The sequence below is a fragment of the Mustela nigripes genome, chromosome 6, assembly GCF_022355385.1.
Source record: "Mustela nigripes isolate SB6536 chromosome 6, MUSNIG.SB6536, whole genome shotgun sequence".
Classification (NCBI taxonomy): domain Eukaryota; kingdom Metazoa; phylum Chordata; class Mammalia; order Carnivora; family Mustelidae; genus Mustela; species Mustela nigripes.
Window position 1 is genome coordinate 46719060 of NC_081562.1, and position 15756 is coordinate 46734815.

Below are 15756 nucleotides of genomic sequence, written 5' to 3' on the forward strand. Positions count from 1 at the left end.
GACCATGACCTGAGCCAAAGGCAGAGGCTTTAACCCACTGAGGCACCCAGGCTCTTCATGTCATTTTAATACCATTGATTTCTGATCCCTATACTTCTATTTTATAAAAACAGTTTTGCAATTTCTGCTGCCTTTGGCTCAGGTCATGACCCCAGGGTCCTGGGATGGAGTCCCATATCAGGCTCCTTGCTCGGCAGGGAGCCTGCTTCTCTCTCTGCCTCTGCCTGCCACTCTGCCTGCTTGTGCTCGCTCTCTTGCTTGCTCTCTCTCTTTGACAAATAAATAAATAAATAAATAAATCTTAAAAAAAAAGAAAAGACCTCATCCTGCTCCATACAATTATTTTTCTCATATTTGAAGATCAATAATGTATTAATTAAATCAGATTTTAGCAAGAAGTGGGGAAGTTTAAGGGTAGGCCATTGTGTTTCCCAAAGGAAATCTTTCAGAGTCCATTTTCCATTTCAACAATAACTATTCCTGGAGAAACATGCTCAGAAAATGGAAATGTTGATTTAGGATGTTAATGCTCAAAATACCCTTCTGTTTGTCAATTCCTTATTCAGAGAAACTCATTCTCAATTATCAATGATGCGCATAGTAAGCCAGCGTGTTTGAGAATATGATACAGAAAGGACTTCCTAAACAAACCAGAGCTGGAAGAACCTAGAACAAATAGCACTAATTAAACCAGGACATCCCACCATTCCCCTCACTGGTCAAAACAAAACAAGAGACCCTCTCATTCACTTTGGAAGCCAATACCAAAGAAGAGAAACTCTTGTTATAGAAAAGGCTGCACACACCGAAGGGACAGTCCGTGAACAAGGTGATTATGTGCTTTTTTCTCAAAATCCTCAAAAACGAGGTAGAGGCTCCCCTTTGAAATGAAATAAGGTGATATCCAAGGGCTTAAAAAGTTGAGCCAGTGTTGTACGTCCATCTAAAACCATGAACTGGAGAGCCTAGTGTTCAAACCAACTCCAGCGTTTCGAAAAAAGGAAGTCATGGGTTGCACTCAGCATTGGCACCACACATAGAAAAGACTTCTGGAAGAGAACTTTAACAATCATGTTTTTTATCATTTCCCTAAGCTAAGTCGTGTTCTCAGCCCTTGCTCCATGCACAGAGGACACTGAAAACTAGCAGAGGATATAATCACAGATCACACACTTGCAACGTGGGTGTGAGAAACCGTTTCCAGGGAGAAATGACAAACATACTGATGCACCCAAAATACACACACAAGCAGGGATTCCATTGGGTGTTTGTAAGGTTGGCAAGAACTTCAGAGTTTGGTTCTCAAGGAAATAAGGCGGGTAAGGAATCCCCCCAAATGTCAACGTGTCTTCTTACCATCTGAACATCGTGTGCATTGAAATGTGGCATTTAAAAGGAGGTTGAGGAACATTTTCCCCATGGTTTTTGACATAAAATCAAGATGGCGGGGGCTCCTTAACTAGTAGAATATCTGTAGGGCCAGAGCAATCAGGGCTCATTTACCCACCCATGACTCAAATGCAAATGCCCTGACAAGGCTTGGTGGTCTCAGTGGCTCTGCCCAATCCACAAAGCCTGGATTTTTTCCAATGGTTCTCACACCTAGAAGAGCATGATGCTGTGCTAAGCTCAAAGTGAGAGCACAGTAAATGTTAAGTGTAATAAGAAGGGAATGAAAATCCAGTGCCACAGAGTTTCAGTTCAGCAAATTGGAGGGGCGAAGGAGCTGGAAGAAGCAAGATCTCAGACTTCATGGGAATTCTCTCAAAGGCCCGCTTGGATTGGCTTGCAATCCTAAATACCATAGATGGATCTGCATAAATAGTCATGTGTATCTGCCTGTACTTTTACAGGCTGTGCCAACTATTTTCAGAAAATTCTAAGAGGAATTGATCATGGTTACTATTCTTTTGTCATTACAGAATTTCTTTTCTTTCTATTTATTTAAAAATCCATCTCTAGCACATCCAACCCACCCCCGTGCTCATAACTACAGTCACTGGTGGTTCTTGCTCCTTCAACTCACTGGCCCCACCCCCACTTAGATGCTTTCCTCCTCCTGCTCAAGAAGACGTCTCTTACTCCACTCTCCCCCACAGCGCTGTCCCAGACCCATCACACTAGCAAGGTGGCCAGCACCGAGTGGAGCCAATACCAAAGAGCCCAAGTGGATGAAGAGACATTCTATTTTCCCCAAACCTCTGAAGGAGATTCTGTATCCCAGTCCTCAAACTTACTCCTAGGAATCATTAACATCCGATTCAGAGAATTCCAATTCCCTGTAATTAGATCCTCAATAAAGAAAAATTCGCCAGTCAGAACAATTGATTTTCTTTTATATACCTCTCCCAACAGCCTGGCTCCAACAGCTCTGAAGGGAAAAAAATGTACCCTCAGTGAAATGCATATCTTCTTTATTATTATAAAAGTTCAAAGGAAATGGAGTTACCTCCTAGTACAATATTGTCATTCTAGAAGCTTCCCAACTGTTAAGAACTCATTATACTAACATGTATTTTGCACCAAATTGTTGGGGTTTTTTAATTAGGTAATTAGCAGAGTAGATATACTTTGCTGCTACATGTAGGAAGATAGAAATAGATTAGCATTTCTATCAAAAAGGCAATGAAGCCTTTATCCTAACCGCTAAAATATATAGTAAAGAGTACATGAATAATAGCTTCATATTCATTTTTGCTATAATCTGTTAAGCAATTATTTCTCTTGGAAAAGTGCCCTGAACACACACGGAAATACTTCTACACAGTAAAATTAGTTAAATTAATGGTAAAGCTATTTTCCTGATAAATTGCTATTTGAAAAACAGAAGTTGTAGAGAGAAATACACATAACAAAGTGATGACTTACAACAAAATTTTTATAAGTGTGACTAATTAAAAAGGTCCTATCAATCAATTTTAAAGTTTCTCTCGGATATGTCAGTAACTTGAATTTACCCTGGTAACATGTGATATTCAAAACTCAAGAAAACACATGTAAGTGGCTGCCATCAGATTGTTGGGACTAAACAAGAGTTTGAAAATCACCAAAAATTATAGGCATGGGTATCCCCAGGGAAATCTGTTTCCTTTTCTTCTGCAATGAGACACACAATTAGGGGGCACTTGGTATTCATGTCCCAGATGGGGGCTGATGTCTTCAGCCGGGGTCCAGAAGTGATAACATATGGAGCAAAGTTGTTTATAACCCAAGACAGGTACGGTAAACAGGAAATAAATTCTCATTGTTATGAACTACACAGATTTTCAAGTTGCTAGCACAGCACAATTTAGCCTAAGCTGACCAAAACACCCAGATAAGGGCTGGGGACCCTACAGTGTGGCTAAGTAAGCAGACATGATGTCAAAATTAGTCCCCTCTTAGTCTCAAGCACAAAAACGGTGGGTGGATGCACACCTGAGCATCTTAAAAGACTTTCTTGGTACTTGATTCTCTTCCAACTAGCCATTGCACAGCACTGGCACAACACCTACAATGGGGCAGTTCCCAGGGCTGGCCTCAGGTGGTGGCTCCCCCCCATCAGTGAGGCGGGGTGCAGAAGGCGGGAGCCCTAACTGCCCATGTCTGTGTTCCCATTACCCGGCGCAATGCCCTCTGTGCCTGCTAGGCGCTCTGTAAATGTTTCTGGTTTGTTTGTTGTTGAAATACAGTTCCAAATGCAATGAACATTTGTACAAAATGCAGAGGTAAGAAAAGAGGAGGACTGAAGTGTGCCTGGGGAAGTAAAAAGAGGTATCTTTGGAGCAGAAATGAAAGAACAGGAGTTCAGAACCTAAGTTTCCTGAGAGAAGACTGAGCACACACAAAACACAGGTCCTTCGGTCTGGCATTTCATATTATTTTGCCACCAGTGGTACATTTAAAGAATGTTATGGCAGCAATCTTGTTGACCAGATTTCACTGAATCCCTTATGTTATCCTACCCCAGTACGGGCTGGAATCCTGGCCCATACCAGTGGCAGGACAGCAGAGTTTCAGAACATGGACTCTGGAAGCAGAGAGCCTATGGGTTTGAATCTTGCTTCTGCCACTTGGCGGCTGTGTGACTCAGACAAGCTGTTTACCTTCTCTGTACTTCATTCTCTTATGTATGAAGTGATGATTGTGACAATATCACCTCATAGGGATGTTCCACAGAGTCAATGATATTCAACGTATAGAGCACTTAAATAGTTTCTGGAACAGAATAAACACTATATGAAGGAGCTCTTCATTCCTGGGCAAGGCCAGGGGAAGACCACCAGCTAACCAGTCAGGTGTCTGCGACCCAGTCCTTTCCAGCGTTTTTATCGATAACTTAAACCAGGGAATTGAAGTCATTTTGATTTACAATTAGGGGGCACTTGGGTGGCTCAGTTGGTTACGCATCTGCCTTTGGCTCAGGTCATGATTCCAGGGTCTTGGGATCAAGCCCCACATTGGGCTCCTTGCTCAGTGGGGAGTCTGCTCCTCCCTCTCCCTGTGCCTCTCCCCCTGCTTGTGCACGTGTTCTCTCTCTGTCAAATAAATAAATACATAAATCTAAAAAAAAAAAAAAGGTTTACAATTAGATTAACATTTTATGATGAAAGAAATAACAAATATGATGTGTGCCAGAATCAAGATTCAAAATAATCATAAGAGGATGAAAGAATCAGAAAAAACAATGCCTATTTAAACAGGGATACATTTTAAATTCTTGCACTTAAATCCCAAATACCATCCTCACGGGTTTAGGTGAGGAGGGGGGCTGTTGTAAGAGCAGCACGTGTAAAGCAGATGTGGGAGGACGCAGTTTGATTAATAACAAGCTCTGTAGGAGTCAACAGTGTGCTGTGGCTGCCCAGACAAGCAGTGCTACGTCAGGCCCCATTAAATGAGTTTTAGTCTCTAGACTGAACCACAGTGGCAAGAACGTTCTGCCCTCCCCTATAGAGGCCAGCTCCCAGCATAGTGAGAAGAGCATTACCAACATTGACAACAGTGATGGCAGTGTGGACCCTAGGACACCTATGGTGTGAGGGTCAAGGTCTCAGGTTTGGATCCTTAGCCGGCTCTTCTATGGCCATGTGACCTGAAAGAGCATTTCCTCTGCTGTAAAACTCCAGATGCTTGACCTTCCCCCTGAAGCCACAGCGTTAACCAAGATGAAATGCCTTTGATGTGGTAAAATGTGTATAATACAAAAGTGGTCATTTTAAGTACACAACTTAGTAGCATCAATTACATTCATGGTGTTGTGTAACCCTCACCAGTATCAGTATCTTCCAAAACCTCTTCAACAGCCCTGAAGGAGCTTCAACAGCCCTCCTCCCCCGGTCCCTGCCGACCTCTGATCTACCTTCTGTAGCTACGGAGGGGCCTAGGCTAGATACTTCCCAGATGAGTTGCTAACAACTAAAAATGTTTGGAAATATTAATGGGCTTCCTCAGGGAGGGGTGATGTGTCCATGGTCACCAGAGCTGTTCAAATAGAGAATGGAAAATACTTTCCCAAAAAATGGGACTGGCTTTGGGTTGGAGTGAACGGATACCCTCTCCTTGTGCTAGAGACTGGATCTGGCCCTCTCTTATCTGAGACGAAACTGAGGCACGAGCTCCCCAGTAAGCAGCCCAAGGTCACACACCCAGTAGTGAAGAGAGCTATGGTTAGAACAGAAGTCTCCTGAGGCACAGCCCTGCCCTGCATTCCGCCCTCTGACGATGCTGCTGTGACCTACTTGTCCTCTGGTTTTTGCAGTTTTCCTTCCAAATTCCCCCAGAGCTTTGTATCACAAAGCTGCATCCACCATCTTAAATGAAAAGCGATTTAATAACGCCCAATTCTTAGCTTTATTGCCACATGATCAAAGCTATTAGATTAATCTGCAAGTGTAAAAACACTTTAAATCACCATCAGAAAACAAGCCCTCAGGTTTGTATCAAAAGCAACATACCACCGTTTGGATGTCAGACTTTGAAAAAACAGTGCAGTGAGCTCCACGCATAGTCCGTGGCCTACTTGGAGAAGCCACGGCAGTCACCACTTTCTTTCTTTCTTTTTTTTAAGTACAAATTTTGAGACTAGAGAAAGCTTTCAGTTCTGATGTAATCTCCCTTAATATGTAACCAGACACAAATGTATATGGAAAAGATTCAACTTGGGTAAGATTCCAGATTCACTGTTTTATTCTTTAGGGCTCAAGATTTATCACTGTATTTGATGCCTAAAGAGAAAGCCAATATGTTCTTTTAAAATTTTACTACAGAACCAGTCTCTTCTTTAATGACACATTATAAGAAATATTTTTTTCAGAGTCAATAGAAACCAAAAGTAAAAAGCTCTATTAAAACTTGCATTTTTACACAGATCAAGTCTAGTATTTAGTAATTCATTCAAAACTCAATAAAATTTCCCTGTGGAATTTGTTCAAAATATCAGCTTCTATCTTTATATATACATTTTTTTCCCCATCTATATCCCAAGAGGTTTGCCTGCAAAGATGAAGCTTTTTCTTTAGTAATTTATCCTATTAAAAAAACCAAAGCAAAACTTAGAAGCCAATGAAACAATTAAATTCACCATATAAATATTTTAAAAGAAATCTGGTTTTAGGGTTTCATAAGACAAAAACAAATGCAAAGACATTGTGAAACTCATCTACAATTGACCAACTGTTCTTCACCATATGGGTTATAAATGTACACAGAGGTATGTATATGAGCATGTAAGTGGTCTTTGTTTCACATAACGAGAAACCTGGAAGTCGGGAGGCCAGGGGAGGGGAGTCGCTCAATGATGGTGCTGGGAGGTTAGCTCTTTTTTTTCGCTCTACTCTTTTCAATGTATGGATGTCCTTCCTCATGCATGCCATCTCAAGGCTGCCCAGTGGTTTCTGGACTCCTGGCCTCAAGCCACCTCTCTCCACTTTTCTGCCAGAACAAGGGGGTGAAAACAGGAAGCAGTGGTACTTAGAGCAGGAAAGCAGAAGCTTTCCCAGAACCCCCAGGCAGATGTTGCATCCAATACACTCATCCAGGACAGAAAGCTAGAATCATCCAATTCCGTCCTCTTCTTAACCTGCCCCATCATGCATCACATGAATCTCTAAGTGGGTGGATTCCACTTCCTGGGAAGTCTCATGTCCATTCCCTCCCTTCCTTCCTCCACTAATTCTGCCTTGGCCCAAGCTCTTCTCAGCCCTTGGGGAGGCTGCTGCAAAAGGCTATCCCCCACACAGCCACCAGACTGGTATTTCTAAAACATGAACATGACTGTCACTCCTCCGCCACACATAAAGTCTAGAACACTTAGCACGGCATAAGAGCACAGTAGTATTATCTGATTCAACCTCTTCAGGTTCATCTATGCTTTTCTCCTAAATGCACTTTCCAAGTATATGAAGTTCCTTACATTTCTTCCAGTCACCCATGACACTACAGACCATAGTGTCTGCTAACATTCTAACATTCTATCATTTCCCCTGAAATGCCTTTCCCTAGCCTTCATTTGTCTGGAGAAGTCCTAGTCACTCTAAAACTCAACCCAAACTTTCCCTATGTAGCTATATCTATACCTATACCTACATTCTATATTTATATCATTCTCATTATAGAACTTACTATACCGCGTTCCAAATTATTTATTTATTTTTAAGATTTTATTTATTTGATATATAGAGAGAGATCACAAATAGATAGAGAGGCAGGTAGAGAGAGAGAGGAGGAAGCAGGCTCCCCACTGAGCAGAGAGCCCGATGCGGGGCTTGATCCCAGGACCCTGAGATCATGACCTGAGCTGAAGGCAGAGGCTTAACCCACTGAGCCACCCAGGCGCCCCTCCAATTATTTATTTACATCAATGTCTTTCACACTAGCCAAAGAGTTCCTTGAACATAGAGACGAAGTCTTATTATCTTATTATCTTTGTATCTGCTGCCTCGTACATAGCAGGTGATTAAGAAAGGCCTGTGGAATAAACGAAAGTGAGTAACTGAAATGATGGTGAGGTTATGAATGAAATCAAGGACAAAGAAAAGGATAAAACCATGAGAGAAGAGTGATGAACAATTTTGTACTGGGAAGACCTTTGCAGCCCCTAAAATAACAGTTCACTTCTAGAAGAGAAAGTAAATATTCAATAAATGAATTTTCCAAACAACTGAAGTTTAACCTTCCCAGCTGAATAAAAACTAACATAAATACTAAAATATTATCCATTAAAATCTTTCCAAAAATGCCTTACACATTCCCTTACCTTTTAAGGAGAGCACATTGAACCAAATTTAACCTTTTTTGGATGACTCAGTGTCATCATCATGAAACTCAATTACTCTTGAGCTAGGAAGACTGTCTGCTCCCCCCATTAAACGGCTCCAGACTATTAACCACTTAGTGCTTTGCTAATTTTCTTTCTCTTTCACCATTCAGCTTTTATCTGGCATCTTAAGCTGTTGCGATTGTGTGTACAAGCCTTCAGAATCCGAGAAGCACAAAACCATAGAATTCAAGAGCTTAAGGGAATCTTAGAGATCTTTAATCTATCAGTCCATCAAACTTTAAAATAAGAAAACTAAGCCCAAGTGGGTGAGCAGTCTTCTAATTGGTTGCTTTTAATATTGTATTTTAATAGCTTTCAAGCTGTGTTCTAAAGAGCACTCTACCGTAATTTCAGGTCAGGCCCTAATGTTCATCTTTCTCTAAAATGCTAAGGGTAAATTAAATTTAAAAAGATATACTATTGGACAAACATACTTTTTTTTTTTTTTAAGATTTTATTTATTTATTTAGCAGAGAAAGAGAGATCACAAGTAGCAGAACAGCAGGCAGAGATAGAGGGGGAAGCAGGCTCCCTGCTGAGCAGAGAGCCCAATGCGGGGCTTGATCCCAGGACCCTGAGCCGAAGGCAGAAACTTAACCCACCGAGCCACCCAGGCATCCCTGGACAAACATACCTTGAATGAACTTAAAACTCAAGATATATCTGTGCAGTATCACAAGTACAAGATAGTCCTCCTTTTTTTTTTTTTTTACAATGGAATCTCTTCTTTTTACTTATTTTGTGCTTGTGTTCTGTTTCGTTTTGCTCATTTATAAAACCCTTATTGCTTATTCATTCGACACCTCATTCAGCCTTGTCAGTGAGTAACCAGGCTGCTCCCTGAATGGTTGTTTCTACCCTAGGAATTGGCAAGGCAAGGGAAGAGAAACACATACATTTATTAAGTACTCGCTGTTGGGCTGCTATGATCCCTACCAAAAACAAAATAAAATAAAACCAAACCCTTAGGATGGACAATGTTATCCTCACTTCATAGATGAGGAAACTAAGATCAGAAAGTTGCACAATCTACCCAAGGTCACAGAGTTAATAACCGGTAGAGGAGAAATGTAAATGCCAGGTGCCTAATGCTAGCTACTTCATTGCTGCCCATATGGAGTTAATAATGTATAAAGGGGGAAGGGTACGTAGTCAACTATGATCGGTTAACAAAAGCAACCATAGCAGCATGGAAGCACAGAGGGGGGAGTAATTAATTACACCCGAAAAGGTAAGAGAAGGTTACACAGTGACATTTGAGGAAAACCTTATTGATAGCAGTAAAAATAATGAAGCAGGGGCGCCTGGGTGGCTCAGTTGGTTAAGCCGCTGCCTTTGGCTCGGGTCATGATCCCAGGGTCCTGGGATTGAATCTCACGTCAGGCTCCTTGCTCAGTGGGAAGCCTGCTTCTCTCTCTCCCTCTGCCTGCTATTCTGCCTGCTTGTGCTCTCTCTCCCTGGCAAATAAATAAATAAATAAATAAAATCTTTTAAAAAAAATAATGAAGCAAACACTTTTATAGGAAATACTCTGGGTTAGGCCCATGGCATCTTCTTGATAACCTTGCAGTAACCTTATTATTTCCCCCTCTACAAAAGAAACCGAGACACAGTTAGGTTAAAGGAACACAGCCAAGATCACACACACTGAAAGTGACTAGTTCCAGGGCTCCTCCTATAACCATGTGCTCTGCTAATTCCTAGAGGTGGAAAAAGGTGAGGGCGTCCCCAGGTGAGGGAAGAGGAAAGGGACTAGGGCATAGGCATCAACGTGCAAGGGACACAAAGAGGACTCTGAGGTGACTGGAACAGCTCAACGCAAGTGAAAACCTTTAACTCAGATCATGTCACCACTCCCCTACAAAACCCACCACTGGCTGCTGGATACATTTAAGAGAAACCTACACATACCCTGTCTAACTCTCTCTCCAGGGTCAACACTCACTACCCACCCCCTCACTCAGAGCCTCCCTGCCATGATGCCCTTTTGGGTCCTAAAACTCACCAACCTCTCTCTTCCCTCAGAACATTTACCCACGGTGATGTCTCCTTCTGAAATATTGTTCCTCTCACTTTTCCCTATCTAACTCTTGGACACCCTCTGGTCTGCACCCAGTCAGGATTTACTCACACAGGCCTTTGAAACTTCCCCCCTTGTGACAGTATCTCATAGCTGCACCCCCATTCTTCCTTCACAGCATTTACCCTACTTTGTAATTATCTGTCTGATGATGTGGTCACGGCCTCTACACTCCATGAAGGCACGCAGTGTGGCTGGCTTCTCCTCCCCTCTGTGGCTCTGTTTTTGTTGCCCCATGACTGGCACATATTTAACGGCCAAGGTTGGAGCTGGAACTGAAAGGCGTGGGCTTTGTCCTTTGGACAACAAGAACGCAGAAAAATTTAATGGAGGATTGTAACAAGACGAAATAGAGGTTTAAACAAAGTGAAACGAAACTTTGTGTAGTGCAGGAGAGGACAAAAGGCCGAGGTTGAAGGACTCGTTGAAGATTACGGCAATAATTTAGATGAAGGCCCGGACCAAGGGAATGAATTCAAGACTTTGAAGGTGGCACGGCTGGACTTGTTGGTTGGATGTATGTGTGTGTGTGTGTGCGTGTGCGCGCGTGCGCCTACTATGTGCACTCTGTGACCTACTATCCACTTAGGACAAAATAGTAAAAAATAGACCAGCATGGGAGAAAAACAAACAAACAAACAAACAAACAAAAATCCATTGTGCTTTCCATAAAAGAACAATTCCGAAAAATGACCCATTATTCCTTCCAGCCCTTTGACCCGGAGGGGATTGAGGAATGAGTAACCATTTTCCAAGGACATGCTCTCTTCAAGGCAAAGCCAGTCAGGCAAAGATGAAGTGGGAGAATTATATGACAAGCCTGGGACTGCAAAGAAATTTTCAGTCAATCGAATAAGGATTTCAAAGCATACTCAATAAGAGGGCGTGAGGTGCGTTTCACAGAGAAAGGATAAGCCAAGGAAAGGCTAAGAGAAAACAAAATGGTATGAGCAGGGTAGATGTGACCTATAGAGAAAAAAAAAAAAAGTGTAAGAAGGAAATCCACACATTGGAGGAGATTGTGAGCCCCAACACTCCTGAGGGAAGCAAAGAGCTGAAAGATTATGGGGAAGATCACGAATGGAAGCAGCCAGTGTCAGCCACCAAGCATGGCTTCCTCCCTGCCTGCGGGTGGGAAGAGGGGTGAGCGCTGGGGCTTGGCCTCCTATGGCCGGTGGTGGGCATGGCTGGTGGTGGCTCCTCTGGCCGCTGTGGATTCTACTCCTCAGTATAGCTCTCTTTGAGAAAGACTTAAATTGTGAAAGCTGAGATTCCAATAATCTCTGCCTTAGATCTTTAAAATCCTATAACATTCTTTTCTTGAAAATGGAAACTTCTTGGTAACTCTTCTCCCCAGTTCCCTGCAGTAGAGTGAAATCTAAAGGTTACTTTAAATATAAAGTTCATCTTACCGAGAGCATCTGGGCGTCTCTACAGTAAGCCTATTTTTATTGCATGTTTAGCAGTAGTAAAAAGTGTACTGAGAGTAGACGGCACCAGGGAGCTGCCATTTTCACACCTCCAACCAGTGCTCGTTTCCTCTTGCATATGTCGTGGTACAAGAGCCAGGCTCCAAACTTCTGATTTCCCCGAGTCGTTTAAAATCATGTCTTGAGTGCTTCTGGGTGGTGACAGACTGCCCCCACTTCTACCTACACCCCGCAACAGTTTGGGAGTGGGACAGGCAGATGACGGTAGGGAACAGGTATCATTCCGAAGGCGGGACGAAGGGCTGATCCTTCTTGTCGCTCAAGTGAACCGAAGGAGCATGGAGCGCAGGGCTAGGTCTTTCAGAGAGTTGTCGCCACTCTGCAGGAATAGTCCTTCTTGTCGGGGACTTGCAGGTATTCAGAATAATTCATTCCCACAGGAGGCATGTGTGTGTTTGGGGGAGGCAGCCTTCAGAGATGCCTGAGCAGGGAGTGAGGGGAAGTTGGTTAAGAGGACCACCAGCTGGTCTGGCTCCTAGTCCACGGCAGGAAGCGTAAAGGATTGCTTGATTCATTCGAGTAGTGGCTTCAGAATCACCTGACTGGTGCCTATTCACCGTTACTTGGCTCCCACTTCACAGAACAAGGACCACGGCTGCTTTTGATTTCATCCGGGCTCATTTTCTTCAGGGGGTGTTCGTTCCACTCTGCCTCATTTACTGTCTGTGTTCAACAAGAGTTTCTCTCTTCCTCAGCAGTTTTAGTCTGTAGTGGGCTCATTTCTCTAAACTCATTCCTGCTTCCCTTGAATTACTTCCTTCCCAAACTCTTTTTCCTGATATGGCAAACTTCCTGAAAGGGTAGTCTGCACTTACTAGTGCCTTCACACCCTCCCCTCGAGCTAATATACAATGATTTCTAACCCCACTGCTCTAAGATGGCACCTACACCATTTCCACAAAGACCACTAACACGCCTCTGATTGCCAAAACCAATGACTTCCCAATTGTCCATTTTGATTATCCCTTTCTCCCCTTCCAAGACCTTACAAATTCACCACTCCTCATTATATAACCTGATGTATCTAACATGTTAAGCCTTTGTTTCTTTATTGCAGCCATCCGACTTCAATGTCTTCCCTCCTTTCATTTCTAGCTGATGAAGTCATACTTCTTTTTGCGTAAGCACCTGTTCCTCCTAAAAAGTTCTAATCCATTGGAAGCAAAGAACCTTCCTTATTAATCTGGCACATTGCTTTCATTTATTCATTCATTCACCAAACTTTTATTGACTAAGAAACAGGCATTGTGCTAAGTCCCAGGAATATAGAGCCAAAGAAGATAGGTCCCATACCAGCAACCCCTATACAGTCTCATGAAGAAGATGGGTACAGAAATTATTCTGGTAGAGAGTGATAAATGGAAGGATAAAGCTGTGGTTCTCACTCTGGTGGTGTATTAGAATCCCCAAAACCAACTTTTAAAAATTTGGTTGAATTACCAGACATTCTAATTTAATTAGTCTGTGGTGCATTTTTTTTTTTTTTAAAGCTCCTCTGACATAGTCCTGTGAAGTGAGAGTTGCAGACCTCTGGGATACAGCTGTATAAACAGAACATGGAAGACACATCTTATAGCTGGAACTTTTGACTATTCTGTAACATCTAAACCCCTTTCTTCTTCCTTTCTTTCTACTCAAGTGTGCACCCTTTCTCCACCCAACTTAGGAGATACTGCCCTATCCCCAACTCAGTGGTATATTCTGATTATTCTTTTTGTGACTGGTTTAGGTGTAGGCAAAGGAACTCATTCTAAACAATACCTAAGGGGAGGTCAGTTATGGGAAGCTGACGTTTAATCAACTGAGCCACCAGGGCTCCCTGAGAGATAGTTTTCTTTTTGCATTTGGACACTGCAATGCCTGGCTCTGACTTCTGGAGCCACAGCAACTCTATGGTAACCATGAGTAGATCTGAGGCAGAACTGAGATCCAGAAAGGGCCTGGCTTCTTGATGACACTGTTAGGCTACTGCATCAAACAACCCTAATGTTGGTCTACCTGTGCATTTCTTAATGTATGGAATAATAAATGTCCTAATTCCTCATGATACTTTGAGTCAGTTTTTCGTTTACATGCAACAGATGGCATCCTAAATAATATACAACTAAACCAAACTTGAAGATCAAGAAAAGCAGCAAAACAGCCCAGCAAAGGGGATGTCTATGAAGAGTCTTCATCAAGGCAGTCAAGAAGCAGGAGAAGCAAATGAAGAAGCATGGATACAAACACATAAGATATTATAGAACCGCACATAGTTCAGAGTGGCTACTGCAAAGAGTATGGGCATAAAGCTGAGGCTGGAAAAATGGGAGTTGGGGGTTGAGAACCCAAGGAGCCTTGTATGCTGTGGCAGGTTAAATATGGCCACAAGACCTTTGCCACTTCTTCTCTTAAGAAGCAGAATTGGTTTTCACACCCCATGAATCTGGCTGGCTTCGTGACTTGCTTTGACCAGGAGAATGTACCTAAAGTGATTTTATGTAAATTCCAGAACCAAGGCCTGGCTCACGTGAAATGCTGTCCTGCAGCTACCATATTGTAAAGAAGGCGATCTAGCCTAATGAAGGATGAGAGGCTAGTGGAAAAGAACTGAGGCCCTTTGGCCAGACCAGTACCAAGTGCTGAGCAGGAGAGGCCATCCTGGCCCACACAGCTAATCCCACCATACTCTGACTGCACATAAATCTCCAAGCCAGCCCACAGAATTATAAGAAATAATGAATCACTGTTGTAGTAAGCCACTCGATTTGGGGTGGTTTGTTATGCAGCAAGAGGCACCTAATGGTTAGGCCATGCCAAGATGTGCGGACTCTACTCTGAAAACTGTGAGGAGTCACCTGATTAAATTCATATTTTAGGAAGATCGACTTGGTGGCAGCGTCAACCATGGACTTGGCCTGGGGGCAGGTTGGAGGTAGAAGGACTTGTGTGGAACACTTGTGGTCAGAGTCGAGAAATCACGTGGATGTGACTTAAGACAGGGGTAGGGGGAAGGCAGAGAAGAGTCATCATGGAGGTAAAATCAGTGTGAAATCAGCATGATGGCAAATACAAGTTGCAGTGTGTAAAGGAGAAACGTGAACTAGTAATTACGGTTCTCTGGACTAGGTAAACGAGGGGATGGTAGTGTGCTTCACTAAGAGGGGGCAGGGGAGGAAAAGAAGGTTTAATGGAACTGGAACATCTAAGCAGAGAGTACGGCAAAGAGTTGTGAATACTCAATAACTGCTTAATGAAGAAATTAGTATGAGGAACCTGGATGGGTACTGCAGTGTTCTAGTCCAATGAGCCGTGGTTATAGGGCCTAACTGGAGCTTTCTCTAAATCAAGTTAAGTTTTAACGCTGTGAACTCATTTTCTTGATACTTCATCGGAATAGAAAGGAAAAGGAAAGGTAAGATTCCATGCAGTCCCAAATGCTCACAAATCAACACGTTGTTCCGTTTATGTGTATCCAATCTGTAATTCTCAGGAAGCAAGTGCTACTTGTATCTGATGTTCCCCTCTGAAAGCACTTTCTTAATCTCTCCAGAGGGTAGCACCATGATAGAGGTTCTCTTTTTATCCCCCATATTCTTCACCTGCCTCCCAGCCTGTAAAATGGCTTCCCTAACTCCATGGAAAGAAAAAGTTGAGTCTACCCCCATGTCAGATATTTTGTCAAGTGAGCACAATCTATGATTTATTTTGTAATTAACCACAAAGGCTACAAGCAACTTTAATATGCATAAGCAAATACTGGCTTACCTTTGAAATTGATTAAAATAGCAAGTAAATGGCTGGGAACCAATCTCATCTTTCCAGTACTGTTGCCAATTCATGACGCTTTCCAAGTTCTTCTGATTTTCTCTCTTACAGGGAGGAATATAGGAGCACTAGCAAAACAG

The 15756-nt window shown here is 42.7% G+C and overlaps 1 protein-coding gene across 1 annotated transcript in view; it reads right to left on the reverse strand.

Moving 5' to 3' along the window:
- The window catches only part of KCNMB4 (potassium calcium-activated channel subfamily M regulatory beta subunit 4), a 59058-nt gene that overhangs the window by 15225 nt on the left and 28077 nt on the right, over window positions 1-15756 (reverse strand). Inside the window, exon 2 of the mRNA XM_059402467.1 lies at window positions 15617-15744. Coding sequence (XP_059258450.1) covers window positions 15617-15744 — 128 coding nt within the window. The remainder of the gene's footprint in view (window positions 1-15616; window positions 15745-15756) is intronic.